The 22,961-nt window shown below is 41.9% G+C and overlaps 1 protein-coding gene across 2 annotated transcripts in view; it reads right to left on the minus strand.

The window, feature by feature from the left end:
* ap2b1 (adaptor related protein complex 2 subunit beta 1) overlaps window positions 1–22,961 on the minus strand; it is an 82,766-nt gene that overhangs the window by 2,467 nt on the left and 57,338 nt on the right. For both annotated transcript variants that reach the window (XM_029671243.2, XM_029671241.2), the window contains 3 exons: window positions 11,183–11,267; window positions 10,896–10,982; window positions 2,634–2,788 (listed from right to left, as the gene is read on the minus strand). In XM_029671243.2, coding sequence (XP_029527103.1) covers window positions 2,634–2,788; window positions 10,896–10,982; window positions 11,183–11,267 — 327 coding nt within the window. The remainder of the gene's footprint in view (window positions 1–2,633; window positions 2,789–10,895; window positions 10,983–11,182; window positions 11,268–22,961) is intronic.

A 22,961-nucleotide genomic window follows, 5' to 3' on the forward strand; every position in this document is an offset into this window, starting at 1 on the left:
TATTCAATTAGTTAATGCATTTTCCTTCGACCAGATTTAACATCTGCATTAATCAGTTTCTATTGACAGTGGCCTAATTAAGTCTGAGACTAATTGAAAAATCTTACCACCCCTACTCACGTTTCCTGATTATTGGATTCCACAGATGTATTTAAAAAACTTTTTTTTTTTATAGAAGTTTCACTTTCTATCCATACTTCCTCTTTACAACCACTACAACATGAATAAATACTAGTACGTAGTCAGACATTCTCCTGTTATTATGGCCTGGTACATATGTTCTCACTGTTCCATGACAGGCCTTTTGATGCTGTCCCAAAGGTATTTGTCTGAGAGGAGTCTGTCAATAAATTGGCCCCACAAAAGCAGCCCTTGACCATTTTGAAAACATGTTCGCCTCTGTGCTAAGCCTTTGCTAGGTGCATTCTTTCAGTGGCTTAGCAACAATAATGTTGTACTTTATGTACTAAATAAAATCAAATGTTATTGGTTGCGTACACATATTTTGTAGATGTTATCGCAGGTGCAGCAAAATGCTTATATTTTTAGCGCCAACAGTGTAGTAGTAACTAACAATACACACAAATCCCCAAAAATAAAAAGAAAGGAATTAAGAAATAAAGCAATGCCAGAGTCCGGAATATAAATATCTATGTATATGATGGTGTGTATAGACTGGAGCACAAAGCCCTACACTTGTCCTCAGAGACACAGAAAGGTTGATATTAACTGTCAATGAATTAACCCCAGTATATTATCTATGTATGGGAAAAAAACGTAGCCATGGCCATCACTTTCTATTATCAGTCTTCCACTGCCCTGACGTCATAGGATATGTGTTTGTTCTCAACTGCTTTGACGGGTTAACAGTCTTTTAACCCATAGCAGAGCCGGCTTTCAAACCAGTTGGTCACAAGCAAGGTTTATTTGCTTGCAAATGAAGTTTCCCCAGGAACTTTCTCTTTCTAGAGTCTAACTAATCTACCCAATCCCACTGTTATCCACAGGCTGCAGCAGCACGACTGCTCTGAGGGGACCCTGGGTTGAATTCCCATTATGAATCAAATAGCTGTAGACTGACAGCATGGCCAGCCAGGCCAAACAGGCTTTTCCTTGAGGAGACGCCCATCACAGGTAATCAAGCCAGGGAGCAGACAGTGCCTGAATAGCTGCCTGTAAAACAATCAGGGTGAGGAGGCGCTAATCTGGAAATTAATGTAGTCACCCAGCCAGGCAGTCAGAGAGATTGTGGCAGGCAGAACACAGCAGTTGGGGACAGCAGCACTGAAGTTCCACTGTGGAAAGTACCAGTGGGTAAGCACTGCCATAGAGATAGTCAGGAGCTGGGAATCCTCCATGGCTTACTGATGCTGACATTTTTTTGCCTGGAGCTTCACATGAACACGAGAATTGTTGCTAATGCATAACACAAATAATCACATTTTAGGTGTGTGACACTCCCTGCTATCAAGCTTTTCACAGGTGGTTTACTTGAAGAATAACAATAAGAAAATACTGATAGACAGTTGATCTGGTGAGGACAGAAGGCTATCGCTGTGTTAATTTACAATTAATACAGTCAACAAATGGAATATCATCCACCAATGAGTATGATTTTATTGGATGTATGAATGTCAGCCCTCCTTATTGCCAGGAAATATGAGTGTGCTGCTACACTGTTTGTTTTCTAAAGAGCCTTCAGCTTGATCACTGAGCTCACAGATCTTCCCTGACAACAACCTCTAACTTTACACTATGAGCCATAGAGACCTGTTAAAGAGAGAAGAGATCAAGGCGGTGACGAGTTGTCAGAGACTCCGCTGAGGTGACATAACCAAAGAAAAAGTACAGGACTATAACTTAGGGAAAAGAAACCACTTGAAAGAAATAATAGGAAACTGGAGTCAAGACATTTCTCAAGAAAGTAAAAAAAATCTCAATATAAAATGTTTTAGACCTCACCTGAATACATTCATCAGGATGTATGCATGTTTGTCCTTGAATGGCTAAGAAAGGAATCAATTAAGGACCTGTCTATGAGTCTGGACTCACTAGACAAACTGACTTGATGCACCTGACCAAGCCTGCCTTAAGGAGCTATTAGCAGTGCTACATGGGGCTTTTGACCTTGTTCATGGCCTGCCATTACTCTGCCAGGTGACAGGTCATTCCCAATGAGCCCTCGATGATGAACAGGCTCCTTCAAACACATGATGAGGGAACAGGATATGGCTGGGTGTGTGTTAAACAAAGAAGATCGATAACTTTCATTACTTCCATAAACCATCTCTAGGTACCACTGTACTACCTCCTGGATTTATTATAAGAGAGTGTAGAGAAGCTGCTGTCTAGGGCCTTTGGGGTATGTTCAGCTGGAGGGAAAAAACACAAATGTGTTTATCCCTCATACTCCAGTGAGGGAAGGGTGGAAATATTAATACAGTCAACAAATGGTATATCATCCACCAATGAGTATGGTTTTATTTGATGTATGAAAGCCAACCCTCCTTGCCAGGAAATATGAGTGTGCTACCTTGCCTTCTGCTTGGCACTTCAGACCTTTACCGACAAAAACGTTCTATAATATGTGAGAGTTCTGAATTAGGAGGGTTGAGGTTCGGTGGGTGTCTTACTGTGTAGTTGGGGTTGCCGGGTTGGATGCGGAGCTCAGCCAGGATCCAGATGCCATTGGTGAGCTTGAGGGACTGGTAGAGCATATCCTGGCCCTCCACGTTCCTCTTGGCGATGGTGTAGATGTTGTCGTTCTGCAGCTTCCCCGACACCGTGTCTACAAGGCCACATTACATACGAGTCAGGAATATAGTTGAAGTTTGGATCGAAATGTAAAACATTTTGGGGGGGAATCATGGTTAAAGGATTTCTGGAATCATGAGGGAATAAGCTGAGAGGGAATCCTTAAATTGAAAATTTAATTTAAAAAATAAAAAAATGAATTTTGCAACTCTAGGTGGAAATCAACGCTACATAGAATACAGGCCTTGGGGCTAAGCTTTGTCTAAGGTTGACTACTGTTAAGTGCACATTGGATAAGTGCATTCTCTGGTGTATTGCGGTTCAGCAGTTCAAATTCATTATTTGTACTTACAGTACTCATTTAGACATACAGAACTGAGAGAGGAGTTATCTATTGACTGAGGTATTGTACAATAGCAGCTTCATTTTCGGATGCTTCATTCTCTAGTCTACGGATTAGGAAGAGTTTCCATTATTGGTTTGCAGCTTCATCTAAAAACTAGGACGGAGGGACTCGATACAACAAGATGGAGATTAAAATGTAATGTAAGACAAAATTCTGAATAATAGCTTTATCATATCCTGTTCGCTGCTCTTGACTCATATTAGACTACACACGTTGCCTGATATATCATTACATTTCCATGACCTACATCAGCTGCCTATTCCTCTGTCCCAGTCAATCTTTACCCTTAAGGCAACTCTAATGGTTTCTCTGTGAGCCTGGCTAACTACTGGCAGCAGGGAGCAGCTCAGCTAATACATCTACATTAGCTTCACAAAACAACTGCAGGAGCTAAGTCCCTCCTTTGCTTCTATGTGAGGAAAAAAAAGTGTCACGATCTAAGTAGGACTTTAAGGAAGGAACAGATCTAGGGTAACTTCTAACAGTGCGTATGCTGCACTCTTATTGTGGACTGTCAGTACAGGGAGTAGCTACTACAACTTCCAGATCTCACATCTAGATGTGGGGGGATGGCACTAGACACTAAGGGGCTTAAAATCATAGGTCAAAGGACTAACTACCACTACCATAACCGCTGACCCTGAGGCCCATGTCCCATTGTAGGTCCTGTCCTGAGCACTGGTCAGTGCCACCACTCTCACCCCCTAGTCACCCTGTTGTCTGGGGGCAACAGGGCATGGTGTGGGTTATTATTAAATAGCTTGTGTGAAGTCTCCTTCAGGGAAAGAGGGAGTGGAGAGGTGAGGCGAAGAGCCTTGAAAAGGAGTCCTGAGAGGCAGGCGGTGAATGGAGAGAAGGAGAAAAAGAAGTGTTAAAAAAGAAAGAGGCAGGACTAGTGACAGTGGAAAAGAGAAGTTGATCTCTCCTACAGTGCAGTGGAACATCTTCCTGTACGACGTGTCGTTATTAGGTTATAGTCTGCAGGGAGACTTCTGGTGGGCAAGGCTCCCACACTCTAACCATTTACCTTGGAGCAACACTTGTCAGTCATAGATGGCAGGTGACTGTTTTTTGTTACCCCACTTTGTTTGAATGTGAGTGGCAACTTAAGTGGTCAGTGGCTTGTCATTTTCTAGGCAGAAAGTGAATTGTCGAATAGTCTTTTTAAGGGCAGAAAGGATGTCTGTTGTATTCTAATAACAGCCTTTGCATGATTCAAGACCATTTAAAGTGATGAGAGATTACCCTCATTAGCTAGCTAGTACATTGCCAACTTGGTAACAAATGTAGTCATACCATTAGTATTAGAGGTCTACTGATTAATCGAAATGGCCGATTAATTAGGACAGATTTTTACCTTGTCAGCTCGGGGGAATCCTGCCTCACAAGGAGCCTGCCTGTTATGCGAATGCAGTAAGCCAAGGTAAGTTGCTAGCAGCATTAAACTTATCTTATAAAAAATAATCAATCAACGACTGTAGTTGCTCTAATGTGTACTTAACCAAAAACATCAATGCCTTTCTTAAAATCAATACACAGAAGTATATATTTTTAAACCTGCATATTTAGCAAAAATAAATCCAGGTTTAGCAGGCAATATTAACCAGGTGAAATTGTGTCACTTCTCTTGCGTTCATTGCACGCAGAGTCAGGGTATATGCAACAGTTTGGGCCGCCTGGCTCGTTGCGAACTAATTTGCCAGAATTTTACGTAATTATGACATAACACTGAAGGTTGTGCAATGTAGCAGGAATATTTAGACTCATGGATGCCACCCGTTAGATAAAATACAGAATGGAATAAACGTTTTGTTTCCGGATTTGACCTAATGCTCGTATTTCTATGTGTTTATTATAGTTAAGTCTACGATTTGATTGCGCAGACTGACTGAGGGGTGGTAGGCAGCAGCAGGCTCGTAATAGTCAAAGGTATATGGTTTAGAAAGAAATAGTCGACGCGTGATAATTCCTGTAATAACTTGCGGCTGAACTTGAAAGGGGTTCCTTCGTTATTTTACCGTTCATGTCTTCCATACAGAATGTTTTGATCTACTTCAAATAAGGTCAGTGTTTCGTGCTTAAACCGCCTCGGCGTTTTGATACCCGTGTAAATCTCACTAGGATAAGGTAACGTTTGTCAAAATATTTTCATAAATCCACTACAAAAAAACTTATCTTCGCTTATATTGAATAGAGTTACCTTGTCCTATGGATATCTACACAGTTATAAAATTGGCAAGGTGGTGTAAACCTACACGAAACACTGACCTTATTTTAAGTGAATCTAAAAATATCCAATGGAATAAATGAATGAAGGAACCGCTTTTCAGATTTTGCTAGAAGGTGTCATGGGAATTATGACTTGCACTCTGGTAGTCAATTCTTACCATGTCCATTATTAAAATAGGATTTCCTGCATATAGAAATTACAGTTTTTGTTTTCAACATTCATCACAGGTAACTTAAACTCTATTTTTTATTCAAACAGTTGAGAGTATTTGTCTCCTAAGCAGACTCTTCAGTATCATTGTCACTTCAGAGTTGTGTGTGTGTTTTACAGATGGCAGAGAAAAGCAGAGCACCAGTGTGGGACTATTACATGGAATTGGCACCAGGGAAAGCAAGGTGTCTTATTTGTGATAAAGATGTAAGCATGGGGTCAGCAACGGCTAAATCAAAACATACCACCAACCTGTGGAATCACCTTAAGAACACCCATCCAAAAGCCCATATGTATTATATTAAGTTAAAATAAGTGTTCATTGCTCATTCAGTATTGTTGCAATTGTCATTATTACAAAAATGTGTGTGTATGTATGTATGTGTATATATATATATTTTTTAAATCGGCCGAATAATCGGTATCAACTTTTTTTTTTGTCCTCCAGTTATCGGTATCGGCGTTGGAAAATCATAATCGGTCGACCTCTAATTAGTATACCATAATACTACACCACCAGCTTCAATGCCATACAACTCTCCTTCCGTGGCCTCCAACTGCTCTTAAACTGCTCACCATAGCAGCACCCACCCGTAGCACGCGCTCCAGCAGATATATTTCACTGGTCACTCCCAAAGCCAATTCCTCCTTTGACCGCCTTTCCTTCCAGTTCTCTACTGCCAATGACTGGAACGAACTGCAAAAATCACTGAAGTTGGAAACGCATACAGTGGGGCAAAAAAGTATTTAGTCAACCACCAATTGTGCAAGTTCTCCCACTTAAAAAGATGAGAGGCCTGTAATTTTCATCATAGGTACACTTCAACTATGACAGACAAAATGAGGGGGAAAAAAATCCAGAAAATCACATTGTAGGATTTTTTAATGAATTTATTTGCAAATTATGGTGGAAAATAAGTATTTGGTCACCTACAAACAAACAAGATTTCTGGCTCTCACAGACCTGTAACTTTTTCTTTAAGAGGCTCCTCTGTCCTCCACTCGTTACCTGTATTAATGGCACCTGTTTGAACTTGTTATCAGTATAAAAGACACCTGTCCACAACCTCAAACCGCACACTCCAAACTCCACTATGGCCAAGACCAAAGAGCTGTCAAAGGACACCAGAAACACAATTGTAGACCTGCACCAGGCTGGGAACATTGAATCTGCAATGGGTAAGCAACTTGGTTTGAAGAAATCAACTGTGGGAGCAATTATTAGGAAATGGAAGACGTACAAGAACACTGATAATCTCCCTCGATCTGGGGCTCCACGCAAGATCTCTCAAAATGATCACAAGAATGGTGAGCAAAAATCCCAGAACCACACGGGGGGACCTAGTGAATGACCTGCAGAGAGCTGGGACCAAAGTAACAAAGCCTACCATCAGTAACACGCTACGCCGCCAGGGACTCAAATCCTGCAGTGCCAGACGTGTCCCCCTGCTTAAGCCAGTACATGTCCAGGCCCGTCTGAAGTTTGCTAGAGAGCATTTGGATGATCCAGAAGAAGATTGGGAGAATGTCATATGGAACTTTTTGGTACAAACTCAACTCGTCGTGTTTGGAGGACAAAGAATGCTGAGTTGCATCCAAAGAACACTATACCTACTGTGAAGCATGGGGGTGGAAACATCATGCTTTGGGGCTGTTTTTCTGCAAAGGGACCAGGACGACTGATCCGTGTAAAGGAAAGAATGAATGGGGCCATGTATCGTGAGATTTTGAGTGAAAACCTCCTTCCATCAGCAAGGGCATTGAAGATGAAACGTGTCTGAGTCTTTCAGCATGACAATGATCCCAAACACACCGCCCGGGCAACGAAGGAGTGGCTTCGTAAGAAGCATTTCAAGGTCCTGGAGTGGCCTAGCCAGTCTCCAGATCTCAACCCAATAGAAAATCTTGAGGGAGTTGGAAGTCCGTGTTGCCCAGCAACAGCCCCAAAACATCACTGCTCTAGAGGAGATCTGCATGGAGGAATGGGCCAAAATACCAGCAACAGTGTGTGAAAACCTTGTGAAGACTTACAGAAAACATTTGACCTCTGTCATTGCCAACAAAGGGTATATAACAAAGTATTGAGATAACCTTTTGTTATTGACCAAATACTTATTTTCCACCATAATTTGCAAATAAATTCATTAAAAATCCTACAATGTGATTTTCTGGATTTTTTTTTCTCATTTTGTCTGTCATAGTTGAAGTGTACCTATGATGAAAATGACAGGCCTCTCATCTTTTTAAGTGGGAGAACTTGCACAATTGGTGGCTGACTAAATACTTTTTTGCCCCACTGTATCTCCCTCACTAGCTTTAAGCACCAGCTGTCAGAGCAGCTCACAGATCACTGCACCTGTACATAGCCCATCTGTAAATAGCCCATCCAACTACCTCATCCCCATACTGTATTTATTTATCTTGCTCCTTTGCACCCCAGTATCTCTACTTGCACATTCATCTTCTGCACATCTACCATTCCAGTGTTTAATTGCTATATTGTAATTACTTCGCCACCATAGCCTACTTATTGCCTTCCCTTATCTCATTTACACACAATGTATATAGATTTTTCTTTCTCTACTGTATTATTGACTGTATGTTTGTTTATTCCATGTGTAACTCTGTGTTGTATGTGTCAAACTGCTTTGCTTTATCTTGGCCAGGTCGCAGTTGTAAATGAGAACTTGTTTTCAACTAGTCTACCTCTCATGGCTCTACAGTGGCTGTGGAAAAAGCCTTGTTTTAAATTAGGCTAATGGAGTATTGCATGTCAAGCAGAGTACAGATTACTTTATGGGACAATATAACTTTTGTTTGTACTTTTTAAACAAGATTCAATTCAAAAATCTATTTTATTGGGGAAATGTAATCATTGTTTCTCTTAATTTTGATAAAAGAGAAGAATGTAATGAATTGAAGATTATTTGATGTAAAAATCTAAATGTACACTAAGATTGTCTCATTAGATTTGGGATGGTGGGAAAAAAATGGGGTCCCTGCTGAAAAAGTTTGAATACCACTGCTCTACCATTATCTTAATATGAAGATGAGAAAGACTCACCGTTTCAGTCTGAATTTACAATAGCTACCTATAGAACAATTTACTAGGTGTGGAAATGGAAGTACAAATAACTAATGAAACCAACAACCCATTTCCCAGAAAAAGCGTTTCTCTAAAGAAGCTTATAGAACACAGCTTCCTCTCACACTGTATTTAGCTCACAGAGTGCCAGTGACAATGAACATGAAAAGAGCCTCCAATCATTCCATTAATTTCCACACTCCAAAGCTGCTTATCACTGCCAAGGTGAGGGAATGCATGAGCGGAGCTGTCCTTGTAACCTGGGGCTGGAGAAGATCAATACTTTGACCCCAGAGTGGCGTAGGAGGATCAGGCATTATTGGAATGAAAATCTGAAATATGGAGAGAATATGAGTGTGCATTTGTGTGTTTGAGAGAGTGTGTGTGAATCTGTATGTGTGTGCACATGTGTTCCTGTAGGTGTGCATGGAATGATATCGACAAATAAATTGTAGGCAGGTGTGTAACCCTGGAACTTAAGGCGGTGATGTTGTGGTTACTGCAACACAGCAAGAGGGTTAGAGGAAAAGGCCAATTCCACCAATGAATGCTACCACTTAAAACCCCTAGTCATGTTATCTGGTTCTCCAGTAAACCAGTAGCATCTCTTTTAAACCAATGCCTCAGCTCTGTGTTTAATCAACTGGCATCAGTGTGGTGAACACAAATTAGGAAATTATTTGATTTTGTGGTTTCAAAGGTCACCTGTCCATTTTGGTAAATCAGACCTTGCATGTGGACTAAACAATAACTAAAGCTAATCCCCTCCAGATACTACCTTCCCAAAACAATAACTGCCCTCTCTGTCCTGTAGTTGGCTCAACATGTTAGATCAGTGAAAGGAGAGGATAGTAGTAATTGTGATTCAGACTTGAGCTCTGTGAAGACAACAGGCCAAAACACCACCAAGTCACCGAAGCACACACACAGAGATTTCATATCTGTTAAAAACTGACTAAGCATGTAATGGGGAAAGGGTTTTTCTACAGGGCTCATATGTTGATGGATGATGCAGGTGGATGATCTGTCATTTGTCCATCGTTTGTTAAGTGCATCAAAAGTTTAAATAAATTGAACTTTTGACAGAGTTGAAGTCAGAAGTTTACATACACTTGGGTTGGAGTCATTAAAACTAGTTTTACAGGCAGTTAGATTGTCGATGAGCCTCACAACCTCAAAGGCCTTTTTTTCATTTGTGTAGATGACTAAGTGGTATGTGTGTGTTTCACCCATAAATAGTAGCGGCGTTGTGGATCAACTCTTATGTCTTCACAAAGTGCTTCAAGACTGAATCACGCTCGAGACAAGAATAGCCACCAAGGTTCAAATTCAACAGCACAGCGTGAACAGCTCTGATGATAGACATTGAGCACACAGTACACATTTTAATTCCAGACCTGTATCACTGTTTTCATACCATGGAGTAGTGGACGAAGGAAAACCCAGAGATTAAAATAGTGACAGCCCTTAGAGTACATATCATAGGTTTTTTTTTTTTTTTTTAAACACGAGCAATGGACATTAGATCGGTGGAAATCTGTCCTTTGGTCTGATGAGTCCAAATCTGAGATTTTTGGTTCCAACCACCGTGCCTTTGTGAGACGCAAAGTAGGTGAACGTACGATCTCAGCATGTGTGGTTCCCACCGTGAAGCATGGAGGAGGAGGTGTGGAGGTGTGCTTTGCTGGTGATATTTTGGTGATTTATTTAGAATTCAAGGCACACTTAACCATAATGGCTACCACAGCATTCTTCAGCGATACGCCATCCCATCTGGTTTGGGTTTAGTGGGACTATCATTTGTTTTTCAACAGGACAACAATCACCCGGCCTCAACCCAATTGAGATGGTTTGGGATGAGTTGGACCGCAGAGTGAAGGAAAAGCAGCAGCATATGTGGGTACTCCTTCAAGACTGTTGGAAAAGCATTCCAGGTGAAGCTGGTTGAGAATGCCAAGAATGTGCAAAGCTGTCATTAAGGCAAAGGATTGCTACTTTGAAGAATCTAAAATATGAAATATATTTTGATTTGTTTAACACTTTTTTTGGTTATTACACGATTCCATGTGTTATTTCATAGTTTTGATGTCTTCACTTTCATTCTACAATGTAGAAAATAGTAAAAATAAAGAAAAACCCTTGAATGAGTAGGTATGTCCAAACTTTTACTGTACTGTATAGCTTTCATCCATAGATGTAAGGAGACCTACCTGCATTTAAGTGGCACTCCTTAATCTGGTACTGCAGCTCGTTCTCATTGGGGATGTCTTTCCAGGTGGCCAAGAACACCTGTCGCTCTGATGCAGATGAGGGGAACAAAAGAAGAGTGACACCAGAACTGAGCAGGGAGCTACTTCCTGTGAAGAGTCTATTTTATACCAAGGGTCCTCAAGTTGGTCTAAAATAAACTCTTCGAACTCTTTGGTGATAATGAATCTACTGCTATGGTGATGACCTGGATATTGAGTGTTTGTGACTTGCTTCCAGACACACGTACCCATTTTGCCATCCTCCACGAAGAAGATGTTGAGTGGGATAAGCCCGCTGAAGTAGAAAACGTCAATGTTGTTCTTCACAGCCACCTGTGGACGAAAGACAACGTCAACTCAAAGTTAATATGACATCAGTCAGTGCCGTAGTGCCATGTGCACTAGAGGGGGCTGATTTGGACATAATGGAATGGAAGACACAGCTGTGTCTCAGCTGAAACACAGCTGAGAGAGACAACTGTAAATATAGAATTGCTCTAAATAAGAAAAAGTGCTGTTGAAATGTTCATGCAGTGTGTCATGTCTAGACAGAAGTAAGACTGGAGACGTTTCTATTTGTGAGTGTGGGTGGCGAGGGCGGCGAGGGCTTGAAGCTGATCAAGTGTCTGGGCTGTTGGACTCTCCGACTAAAGGAGTACAGCCCTCATGGGCACTCTGAGCTCTCTCTGAACTTGATTATCATGGCTGGCCTCAAGGAGAGTGACCCTTCGGCATCGGCTGGTAGTCCTGTCCCTACTCTGTTCATGAAGACATTAGCAGGAGACCAGACTCCAGCCGGCATCACCGTACTTGACAGGAACACCGTGTGCAAGTTGCGCACTGCCAGGCACTGAGGACACACACACACACACAAAATGGCTGTCTCAGCTGGAGAGCCCTGTCCACTAGGGTTCTTTGGGCTGAATATTTTCAGGCTCCATCTCTCTCTGAGCCACTAAACAGTGAGAATGAGCTGACTGGAACTAATAAAGTCTGCTCATGGATGGGCTCCAGGATAGCTGAGTAGCTGTCATATATTTCCATTATATAGGCCTACATGCTCTTATGCATATTACCAAATCATTTACAGAGCTTTAAAAGCGCTATGTATTCCATTTTTGAGACCGGATTAACAGAAAGCTATTCCAGTGACGTGCCTTAGTTCTGTAGGAACTTTAGTGGTCTAATAGGTGTTGATAATTAGTGACTTAATTCATTTGCCTAATATTTTAAATTAATAACGTTGTTGAGGGCACCAGTAATCTTTTTTTTTCAAAGAGAACAATTAACTTAACTCTGATCACATATCAACAATCTTAAAAGGATATGTAAGGTATTTAATTGTATTAGTCAGCATTTGTCAAAGCAAGAGAACTATACTTCTTTATGAAGATAGGATTTATTATTACGTTAAAAAACACAATGAAAAGAAACTTATGATTAAGATTATGATTGATCAATTAAGATGATAATTTTGCAATACCGCATAGTCAAGGAGGTAATACAGAGAATGCAGTAATATATTTACTTAATCAATGGTAGGGGTCTCTGTCTCTCTTCGGTACAGTCTATTGGTGCAGTCAGCTTTGTATCGCAGCACACGGTATGAAAGTGATCAAGCAAAGTGTAACAGGTCTGTCCATTTTTCAGAGGCCATTTCCTAAAGTTCTGTTTCAGTCTAAGAGTGTCAACTCTTTGCCATGCCTATGTTCCTCTCTCCCTCCTACAAGACACGGTCCCGCCCGAACAGATCCTCCTCTGTTTTCTGTCTTCTTTTTTGACCGGCCTTTTTCCATTCTCCTGTCTGTCTGTCTTTTGGCTGAGTTTTCAACTGCCTTTCCAACTAACAGGGAGCAGTTTTTATTAGGGTGGGTGTTAGAGATCATGGGTGATGGGGAGTGACTAGCAAATTAGATTTTTTTCATTCTGTGGAATGGTCGTTAAGACACAAACAGCTTACAGACGGTAGGCAATTAAGGTCACAGTTATGAAAACTTAGGACACTAAATAGGCCTTTCTACTGACTCTGAAAAACACCTAAAGAAAGATTCCCAGTGTCCCTGCTTATCTGCGTGAACGTGCCTTAGGCATGCTGCATGGAGGCATGAGGACTGCAGATGTGGCCAGGGCAATAAATTGCAATGTCCATACTGTGAGACGCTGAAGACACTGCTACAGGGAGACAGGACAGACAGCTGATCGTCCTCGCAGTGGCAGACCATGTGTAACAACACCTGCACAGGATCGGTACGTCCGAATATCACACCTGCGGGACATGTACAGGATGGCATCAACAACGAGTTACACCAGGAACGCACAATCCCTCCATCAGTGCTCAGACTGTCTGCAATAGGCTGAGAGAGGCTGGACTGAGGGCTTGTAGGCCTCTTGTAAGGCAAGTCCTCACCAGACATCACCGGCAACAACGTCGCCTATGGGCACAAACCCACCGTCGCTGGACCAGACAGGACTGGCAAAAAATGCTCTTTACTGACGAGTCACGGTTTTGTCTCACGAGGGATGATGATGGGATTTGTGTTTATCGTCGAAGGAATGAGCGTTACACCGAGGCCTGCACTCTGGAGCGGGATCGATTTGGAGGTGGAGGGTCCGTCATGGTCTGGGGCGGTGTGTCACAGCATCATCGGACTGAGCTTGTTGTCATTGCAGGCAATCTCATCGCTGTGCGTTACAGGGAAGGCATCCTCCTACCTCATGCAGGCTCATCCTGACATGACCCTCCAGCATGACAATGCCACCAGCCATACTGCTCGTTCTGTACGTGATTTCCTGCAAGACAGGAATGTCAGTGTTCTGTCATGGCCAGCGAAGAGCCCGGATCTCAATCCCATTGAGCACGTCTGGGGCCTGTTGGATCGGAGGGTGAGGGCTAGGGCCATTCCCCCCAGGAATGTCCGGGAACTTGCAGGTACCTTGGTGGAAGAGTGGGGTAACATCTCACAGCAAGAACTGCCAAATCTAGTGCAGTCCATGAGGAGGAGATGCACTGCAATACTTAATGCAGCTGGTGGCCACACCAGATACTGGCTGTTACTTTTGATTTTGACCTCCCCCCTTTGTTCAGGGTCACATTATTCCATTTCTGTTAGTCACATGTATGTGGAAATTGTTCAGTTTGTCTCAGCTGTTGAATCTTGTTATGTTCATACAAATTAAATAACAACCTATAGCTTAAATAACAACCTTGCAAGATACATTAATGTTAAGTATATAATATGTCTCTGCAGTATATGTTTGTGAGTACAGTTTATTAACAGTTTGAGCGGGGGCACTGAAGGCTGGAGTCCATTTTCCAGCTGATTGCAGTCCTGTGGTGGTGGAGCGCATTAGATCCAACACATTGGCCTCAAACCACTTTACTGCCCTCGCCTCGGCAGCCATGTGTGGGCTGAAGGCTGAATCCTCCAGTTCATCTCTATGTTAATAACTATACTGAACAAAAACTTCCGCAACATGCAACAATTTCAAAGATTTTACTGAGTTACAATTCATGAGAAAATCAGTTAATTGAAAAGCTATGGATTTCAAATGACTGAGATTACAGCTATGCATCTTTTGGTCACAGATACCTTAAAAGCGATGGGCCTCACAATGGGACTCAGCATCTCGTCACAGTATTTCTGTGCATTCAAATTGCCATTGATAAAATGCAATTGTGTTCGTTGTCCGTAGCTTATGCCTGTCAATACCATAACCCCCACCATGGGGCACTCTGTTGAATTCAGCAAACCGCTCACCCACACGCCGCCATACACGTGGTCTGCGGTTGTGAGCCCGGGTGGAAGTACTGACAAATGCTCAAAAATGACGTTGGAGGCGGCTTATGGTAGAGAAATTAACATTAAATTCTCTGGCAACAGCTTTGGTGGCCAATTGCATACTTGCTCAAAACTTGAGACATCCATGGCATTGTGTTGTGTAACAAAACTGCACATTTTAGAGTGGCCTTTTAGTGTCCCCAGCACAAGGGGCACCTGTGTAATGATCATGCTGTTTAATCAGCTTCTTGACGCCTGCCAGGTGGATGGATTATTTTGGCAAAGGAGAAATGCTCACTAACAGATGTGAACAAATTTGTGTACACAATTTGAGAGAAATACGTTTTGTGCGTATGGAACATTTATGGGATATTTTATTTCAGCTCATGAAACATGGATCAACACTTTACATGTTGCGTTTATATTTTTGTTCCGTGTATATTTAAAGAACTCAGGGCACACTGGTATTGTTTGTGGAGTATTCAAGAATACCTGTGTGCTGGAGTTTATTCTTTAAACAAGCCTTGGGCAAAAAGTAAGGTCCTTAAAACTTCTTACGGCTGAAATCCCGTTAACGGGATCGATATGACAACAGCCAGTGAAAGTGCAGGGTGCCAAATTCAAACAACAGAAATCTCATAATTAAAATTCCTCAAACATACAAGTATTATACACCATTTTAAATATAAACTTGTTGTTAATCCCACCACAGTGTCCGATTTCAAAAAGGCTTTACGACGAAAGCATACCATGTGATTATGTTAGGTCTGCACCTAGTCACAGAAAAACACAGCCATTTTTCCAGCCAAAGAGAGGAGTCACAAAAAGCAGAAATAGAAGTAAAATTCATCACTAACCTTTGATCTTCATCAGATGACACTCATAGGACTTAATGTTACACAATACATGTATGTTTTGTTCGATAAAGTAAATATTTACATCCCAAAATCTCAGTTTACATTGGCGCGTTATGTTCAGTAATGTTTTGCTTCCAAAACATCTGGTGATTTTGCAGAGAGCCACATCAAGTTACAGAAATACTCATAATAAACATTGATAAAAGATAAGTGTTATGCATGGAATTATAGATAAACTTCTCCTTAATGTAACTACTGTGTCAGATTTTAAAGCTTTACGGAAAATGCACACCATGCAATAACCTGAGTACAGCGCTCAGGCACCAAAATAAGCCACACAGATAGCCGCCATGTTGTGGAGTCAACAGAAGTCAGAAATAGCATTATAAATATTAACTTATGTTTGATGATCTTCATCGGAATGCACTCCCAGGAATCCCATTTCCACAATAAATGTTTGTTTTGTTCGATGAAGTCCATCATTTACGTCCAAATACCTCCTTTTTGTTTGCGCGTTTAGTTCACAAATCCAAATTCACACGGTGCAGGCACTTACTTCAGACGACAGTTCCATTACAGTTTGTAGAAACATGTCAAACGAAGTATAGAATCAATCTTTAGGATGTTTTTATCATAAATCTTCAAAAATAATCCAACCGGACAATTCCTTTGTCTTTAGAAAGGAAAAGGAACACAGCTAACTCTCACGGGTGTGTGCGAGACTGAGCTCATGGCATTCTGCCAGACACCTGACTCACACCGCTCTTATTCGCTCCCCCTTCACAGTAGAAACCTAAAAACAAGGTTCGAAAGACTGTTGACATCTAGTGGAAGCCTTAGGAAATGCAATCGGACTAAATTTTACACTGTATATTGGATATGCAAAGATTTGAAAACCTACAAACCTCAGATTTCCCACTTCCTGGTTGGATTTTTTTCTCGGGTTTTTGCCTGCCATATGAGTTCTGTTAAACTCACAGACATAATTCAAACAGTTTTAGAAACTTCTGAGTGTTTTCTATCCAAATATACTAATAATATGCATATCTTAGCTTCTGGGCCTGAGTAGCAGGCAGTTTACTCTGGGCACCTTATTCATCCAAGCTACTCAATACTGCCCCCCAGCCATAAGAAGTTAACCTGACTAGTCAGTTGCACAAGTGAATGCATTCATCCGATATGTGTCTTCTACAATTAACCCAACCTCTAAATCAGAGAGGTGTGGGGGGCTGCCTTAATCACCGTCCACATCATCGGCGCCCGGGAGCAGTTGTTGTTGAGGGTTTACCGCCTTGCTCATGGGCAGAACGACAGATTTTTCCACCTTGCTGGCTTGGGGATTCGAACCAGCAACCTATGGCTGTGCAATGGCATATCCTTGTTTTGCTTATTTAGCAGACAAGAAGCTCTTATTTCCCGAGCCCTTATCACAGTCAAGACACACCTATGTTATAGTAAAAAGAAACATAATGTAATATAACAGAATAAAAAATAACTATTTTTCAAAAAGAAAAAGGTTGCCAGTGATGCGCATCGCATGCCTGGAAAAGTTATTCTCAGTGTTCATTTGAAACCGGGCTCAATTTGGCAAGTTGTAAGACACATTTTTCAAACCAAAATATGTCTTCTTTTTGATATACAGACGTTCAATTTAGTTTATTCTGCATGGTCTTTGGAATTTTCTAAGTTAATGAATAATTCCACATTGAACACTGCATGGTGATGAATTACAGCCACAAAGTTTGTTTGGTGAGTAGGCCTAGGCTTAATAATTCTGATGAAATATGCTCTGTCTTTATCAAACTAATGTTTTTGCATATTTTCAGCGTGGAACCTGTCTATGTTTAGGGTTATAGCCTAGGCTAAGAAATTCTAAATGGCACTTGCAATTCGCAAAGTACACTACGTGACCAAAAGTATGTGGACACCTGCTTGTGGAACATCTCATTCCAAAATCACGGCTATTAATATGGAGTTGGTCCCCCCTTTGCTGCTATATCAGCCTCCACTCTTCTGGGAAGGCTTTCCACTAGATGTTGGAACATTGCTGCGGGGACTTGCTTCCATTCAGTCACAAGAGCATTAGTGAGGACGGGCACTGATGTTGGGCGATTAGGCCTGGCTCGAAGTTGGTGTTCCAATTCATCCCAAAGATGTTTGATGGAGTTGAGGTCAGAGCTCTGTGCAGGCCAGTCAAGTTCTTCCACACCGATCTCAACAAACCATTTCTGTATGGACCTTGCTTTGTGCACAGGGGCGTTGTCATGCTGAAACAGGAAAGGGCCTTCCCCAAACTGTTGCCATAAAGTTGGACACACAGAATTCTCTAGAATGTCATTGTATGCTGTAGCATTAAGATTTCACTTCACTGGAACTAATTGGCCTAGCCCAAACCATGAAAAACAGCCCCAGACCATTATTCCTCCTCCACCAAACTTTACAGTTGACACTATTTCTGTAGGCCTAATGGGAGCTTGTGTGTCCCATCAGTTTGATACATTTGAATAGGCATTTATTTCTGTAGGCCTAATGGGAGCTTGTGTGTCCCATCAGTTTGATACATTTTATTAGGCATTTATTTCTGTAGGCCTAATGGGAGCTTGTGTGTCCCATCAGTTTGATACATTTTATTAGGCATTTATTTCTGTAGGCCTAATGGGAGCTTGTGTGCGCACTCAGTTTGATACATTTGAATAGGCATTTATTTCTGTAGGCCTAATGGGAGCTTGTGTGTCCCATCAGTTTGATACATTTTAATAGGCATTGATTTCTGTAGGCCTAATGGGAGCTTGTGTGCACATTCAGTTTGATACATTTGAATAGGCATTTATTTCTGGAAGGTCTAATGGGAGCTTGTGTGTCCCATCAGTTTGATACATTTTAATAGGCATTTATTTCTGTAGGCCTAATGGGAGCTTGTGTGTCCCATCAGTTTGATGCATTTATTTCTGTAGGCCTAATGGGAGCTTGTGTGTCCCATCAGTTTGATGCATTTACTTCTGTAGGCCTAATGGGAGCTTGTGTGTCCCATCAGTTTGATACATTTTAATAGGCATTTATTTTTGTAGGCCTAATGGGAGCTTGTGTGCGCACTCAGCACGCGTGTGTGGAGGGAGCAGTCAGAACACAACTGAGTGAATGAGACACTGAGGGGAAAGGGAATTTAGGGAGAAGAACAGTATGATGCTTGGCTTGGTTTCTTTTTTGTTGTGCCCTGCAAATGCACATGTACAAATGGAACACTGGAGTCAATGCCAATTCAAGGGAAAATTTTACTTGCCTGTTCGGGCAGCCACAAAACATATTCCACAAAATAGTTTTACAGTATTTGAAAAAAATGTGATCTCTGGTTAAAGATCGAACGTTGCCGTTTGCTCGAGTACTCATGCCCATCCCTAAACCTGACTAGCTTTGATTAGAATGTTCCTGTTGACACAGTAAAGGTGAGAGAAAGCCCAAAGATCATGGACTGCCTAGCTATATGCCTTATACTCAACACCACGTGGTATCTTTTGTAATGAAACATTTTTCATTACAAAATGAAAACGTCCAACAATAAAAAGTATTTTGGATCATCTTTTGCCCAAGCTTTCTTCTAATTTATCTATTTTATCATGAGAAGTCAAGCATTCAGGTAAGACTGACTAATAATGATATCTTTTGAACAGGTAGGTTGCGCATGCCTAGAATGCTTTATGTAACCAGAAGGTACAGTATATTAGTAAGGCTAAGATTACATTGAGAATAGTTTGATGGGTGAGAATGCTATCAAGTGCTTGTCAAAGTGTGAATGAGAGACTGATAAAGTGTGTGCAGCCTGCGCAACAAACAGAGCACTTTCATTATACTTTAAAAAAATCATCATTAGAGTCGCATCATGCAGCCTTAGAATGTACGTGAAATCAAAACATATACAGTGGGGCAAAAAAGTATTTAGTCAGCCACCAATTGTGCAAGTTCTCCCACTTAAAAAGATGAGAGGCCTGTAATTTTCATCATAGGTACACCTCAACTATGACAGACAAAATGAGAGAAAAAAAATCCAGAAAATCACATTGTAGGATTTTTAATGAATTTATTTGCAAATTATGGTGGAAAATAAGTATTTGGTCAATAACAAAAGTTTATCTCAATACTTTGTTATATACCCTTTGTTGGCAATGACAGAGGTCAAACGTTTTCTGTGAGTCTTCACAAGGTTTTCACACACTGTTGCTGGTATTTTGGCCCATTCCTCCATGCAGAGCTCCTCTAGAGCAGTGATTGTGTTGGGGCTGTTGCTGGGCAACACGGACTTTCAACTCCCTCCAAAGATTTTCTATGGGGTTGAGATCTGGAGACTGACTAGGCCACTCCAGGACCTTGAAATGTTTCTTACGAAGCCACTCCTTCGTTGCCCGGGTGGTGTGTTTGGGATCATTGTCATGCTGAAAGACCCAGCCACGTTTCATCTTCAATGCCCTTGCTGATGGAAGGAGGTTTTCACTCAAAATCTCACGATACATGGCCCCATTCATTCTTTCCTTTACACGGATCAGTCGTCCTGGTCCCTTTGCAGAAAAACAGCCCCAAAGCATGATGTTTCCACCCCCATGCTTCACAGTAGGTATGGTGTTCTTTGGAGGCCACTCAGTTGAGTTTTACCAAAAAGTTCTATTTTGGTTTCATTTGACCATATGACATTCTCCCAATCTTCTTCTGGATCATCCAATTGCTCTCTAGCAAACTTCAGACGGGCCTGGACATGTACGGGCTTAAGCAGGGGGACACGTCTGGCACCGCAGGATTTGAGTCCCTGGCGGCGTAGTGTGTTACTGATGGTAGGCTTTGTTACTTTGGTCACAGCTCTCTGCAGGTCATTCACTAGGTCCCCCCGTGTGGTTCTGTGATTTTTGCTCACCGTTCTTGTGATCATTTTGACCCCACGGGGTGAGATCTTGCGTGGAGCCCCAGATCGAGGGAGATTATCAGTGGTCTTGTATGTCTTCCATTTCCTAATAATTGCTCCCACAGTTGATTTCTTCAAACCAAGCTGCTTACCTATTGCAGATTCAGTCTTCCCAGCCTGGTGCAGGTCTACAATTTTGTTTCTGGTGTCCTTTGACAGCTCTTTGGTCTTGGCCATAGGAGTTTGGAGTGTGATTTTTTTTTCTCTCATTTTGTCTGTCATAGTTGAAGTGTACCTATGATGAAAATTACAGGCCTCTCTCATTTTTAAGTGGGAGAACTTGCACAATTGGTGTCTGACTAAATACTTTTTGCCCCACTGTAGCTTAATGTTTGTATCACAACTGAAGTTGCATTAACCTCTCTGCGCACGGAACCCGGTAGCGGGCTGAAATTCGACAACATACGGTGATCGCTACATAAATAGTCATATTAAACATTCATGAAAATACAAGTGTCTCACATGTTTCGAAAGCCTAGAATCTTGCTAATCCAACTGCTTTGTCAGATTTAAAAAAGGATTTACTGCGAAAAGAATACGATGCGATTATCTGAGGATAGAGCCCCATAAAAAACAACTATTTCAACCAGCACAGGTGTAACAAAATCACAAACTGCAATAAAATAAATTGTTTACCTTTGACGCTCTTCCTCTGTTTGCAATCCCAATGCTCATTGTTACACAATGAATGTTTTTTTGTTTGATAAAATAAATTTTTATAGCCTAACACGAAACATTTTGTGAACCGCTTGTGTCGTGAATTCCGTCTCATTCCATTTTCGCGGGATGTATTGACTGAAAGAAACCGATTTGAAGACAACAAGTAATGACATCATTGTGCACCAATGATTTGCCCGCTGTTTCGTTGATTGACTGTCTTTTAACCCAATGACCACTGATCGTCTTGAAATCTAGTTGGGTAGATAGCCAATGAGCTGAGGTAAACGGCAATATGTAATGTTTATGTGTTGGAAGACCAACCCATGAAGTAAACTCTGGCGTAAAGAGGTTCATTAGCCATTGACGATTCATACCGGAAGGAGCAACGCATGTTGCGCACAGCATTGTTTTGGTAAAGCGCATATTCAGCTGTTTATATATCGATCCGTATGGCGACTAAGTCAGGAAAGGCTAAATCTAAGTCTAGATATACAGATGTACACACAATTTTAGAAGAAATTGATCGAGGACGATTCATTTAGCGATTCCCAAATGGAGGAATATTTTTTGAACGGAGAGGACATCTTTTTGGACTGGTAAGTTCTTCTCATGCTAATGCCGTTAATAATATAAAATATTATTTGTGAAATGAAATAGCCTATTTGGGGCTGTTGAGGGGAGGGCAGGCCCACAACAATGACCAAAGTGAAATGGAGACAGTAGATACAGCTGGTCTGTTGTAATATAATAAAGACAGTAGATCTAGCTGGTCTGGATTTGGAGTCACACTCAAAATTAAAGTGGAAAACCACACTACAGGCTGATTCAACTTTGATGTAATGTCCTTAAAACAAGTCAAAATGAGGCTCAGTAGTGTGTGTGGCCTCCACGTGCCTGTATGACCTCCCTACAACACCTGGGCATGCTCCTGATGAGGTGGCGGAGGGTCTCCTGAGGGATCTCCTCCCAGACCTGGACTAAAGCATCCGCCAACTCCTGGACAGTCTGTGGTGCAACGTGGCGTTGGTGGATGGAGCGAGACATGATGTCCCAGATGTGACTGACTAGAACCAAAAAATTTGATCATATTACTCCAGTGCTAGCCTCTCTACACTGGCTTCCTGTCAAAGCAAGGGCTGATTTCAAGGTTTTACTGCTAACCTACAAAGCATTACATGGGCTTGCTCCTACCTATCTCTCTGATTTGGTTCTGCCGTACATACCTACACGTACGCTACGGTCACAAGACGCAGGCCTCCTAATTGTCCCTAGAATTTCTAAGCAAACAGCTGGAGGCAGGGCTTTCTCCTATAGAGCTCCATTTTTATGGAACGGTCTGCCTACCCATGTCAGAGACGCAAACTCGGTCTCAACCTTTAAGTCTTTACTGAAGACTCATCTCTTCAGTGGGTCATATGATTGAGTGTAGTCTGGCCCAGGAGTGGGAAGGTGAACGGAAGGGAAGGTGAACGGAAAGGCTCTGGAGCAACGAACCGCCCTTTCTGTCTCTGCCTGGCCGGTTCCCCTCTTTCCACTGGGATTCTCTGCCTCTAACCCTATTACAGGGGCTGAGTCACTGGCTTACTGGGGCTCTCTCATGCCGTCCCTGGAGGGGGTGCGTCACCTGAGTGGGTTGATTCACTGTTGTGGTCATCCTGTCTGGGTTGGCGCCCCCCCCCTTGGGTTGTGCCGTGGTGGAGATCTTTGTGGGCTATACTCAGCCTTGTCTCAGGATGGTAAGTTGGTGGTTGAAGATATCCCTCTAGTGGTGTGGGGGCTGTGC

Source organism: Oncorhynchus nerka, linkage group LG10 (assembly GCF_034236695.1).
Source record: "Oncorhynchus nerka isolate Pitt River linkage group LG10, Oner_Uvic_2.0, whole genome shotgun sequence".
In the NCBI taxonomy this organism is placed as follows: domain Eukaryota; kingdom Metazoa; phylum Chordata; class Actinopteri; order Salmoniformes; family Salmonidae; genus Oncorhynchus; species Oncorhynchus nerka.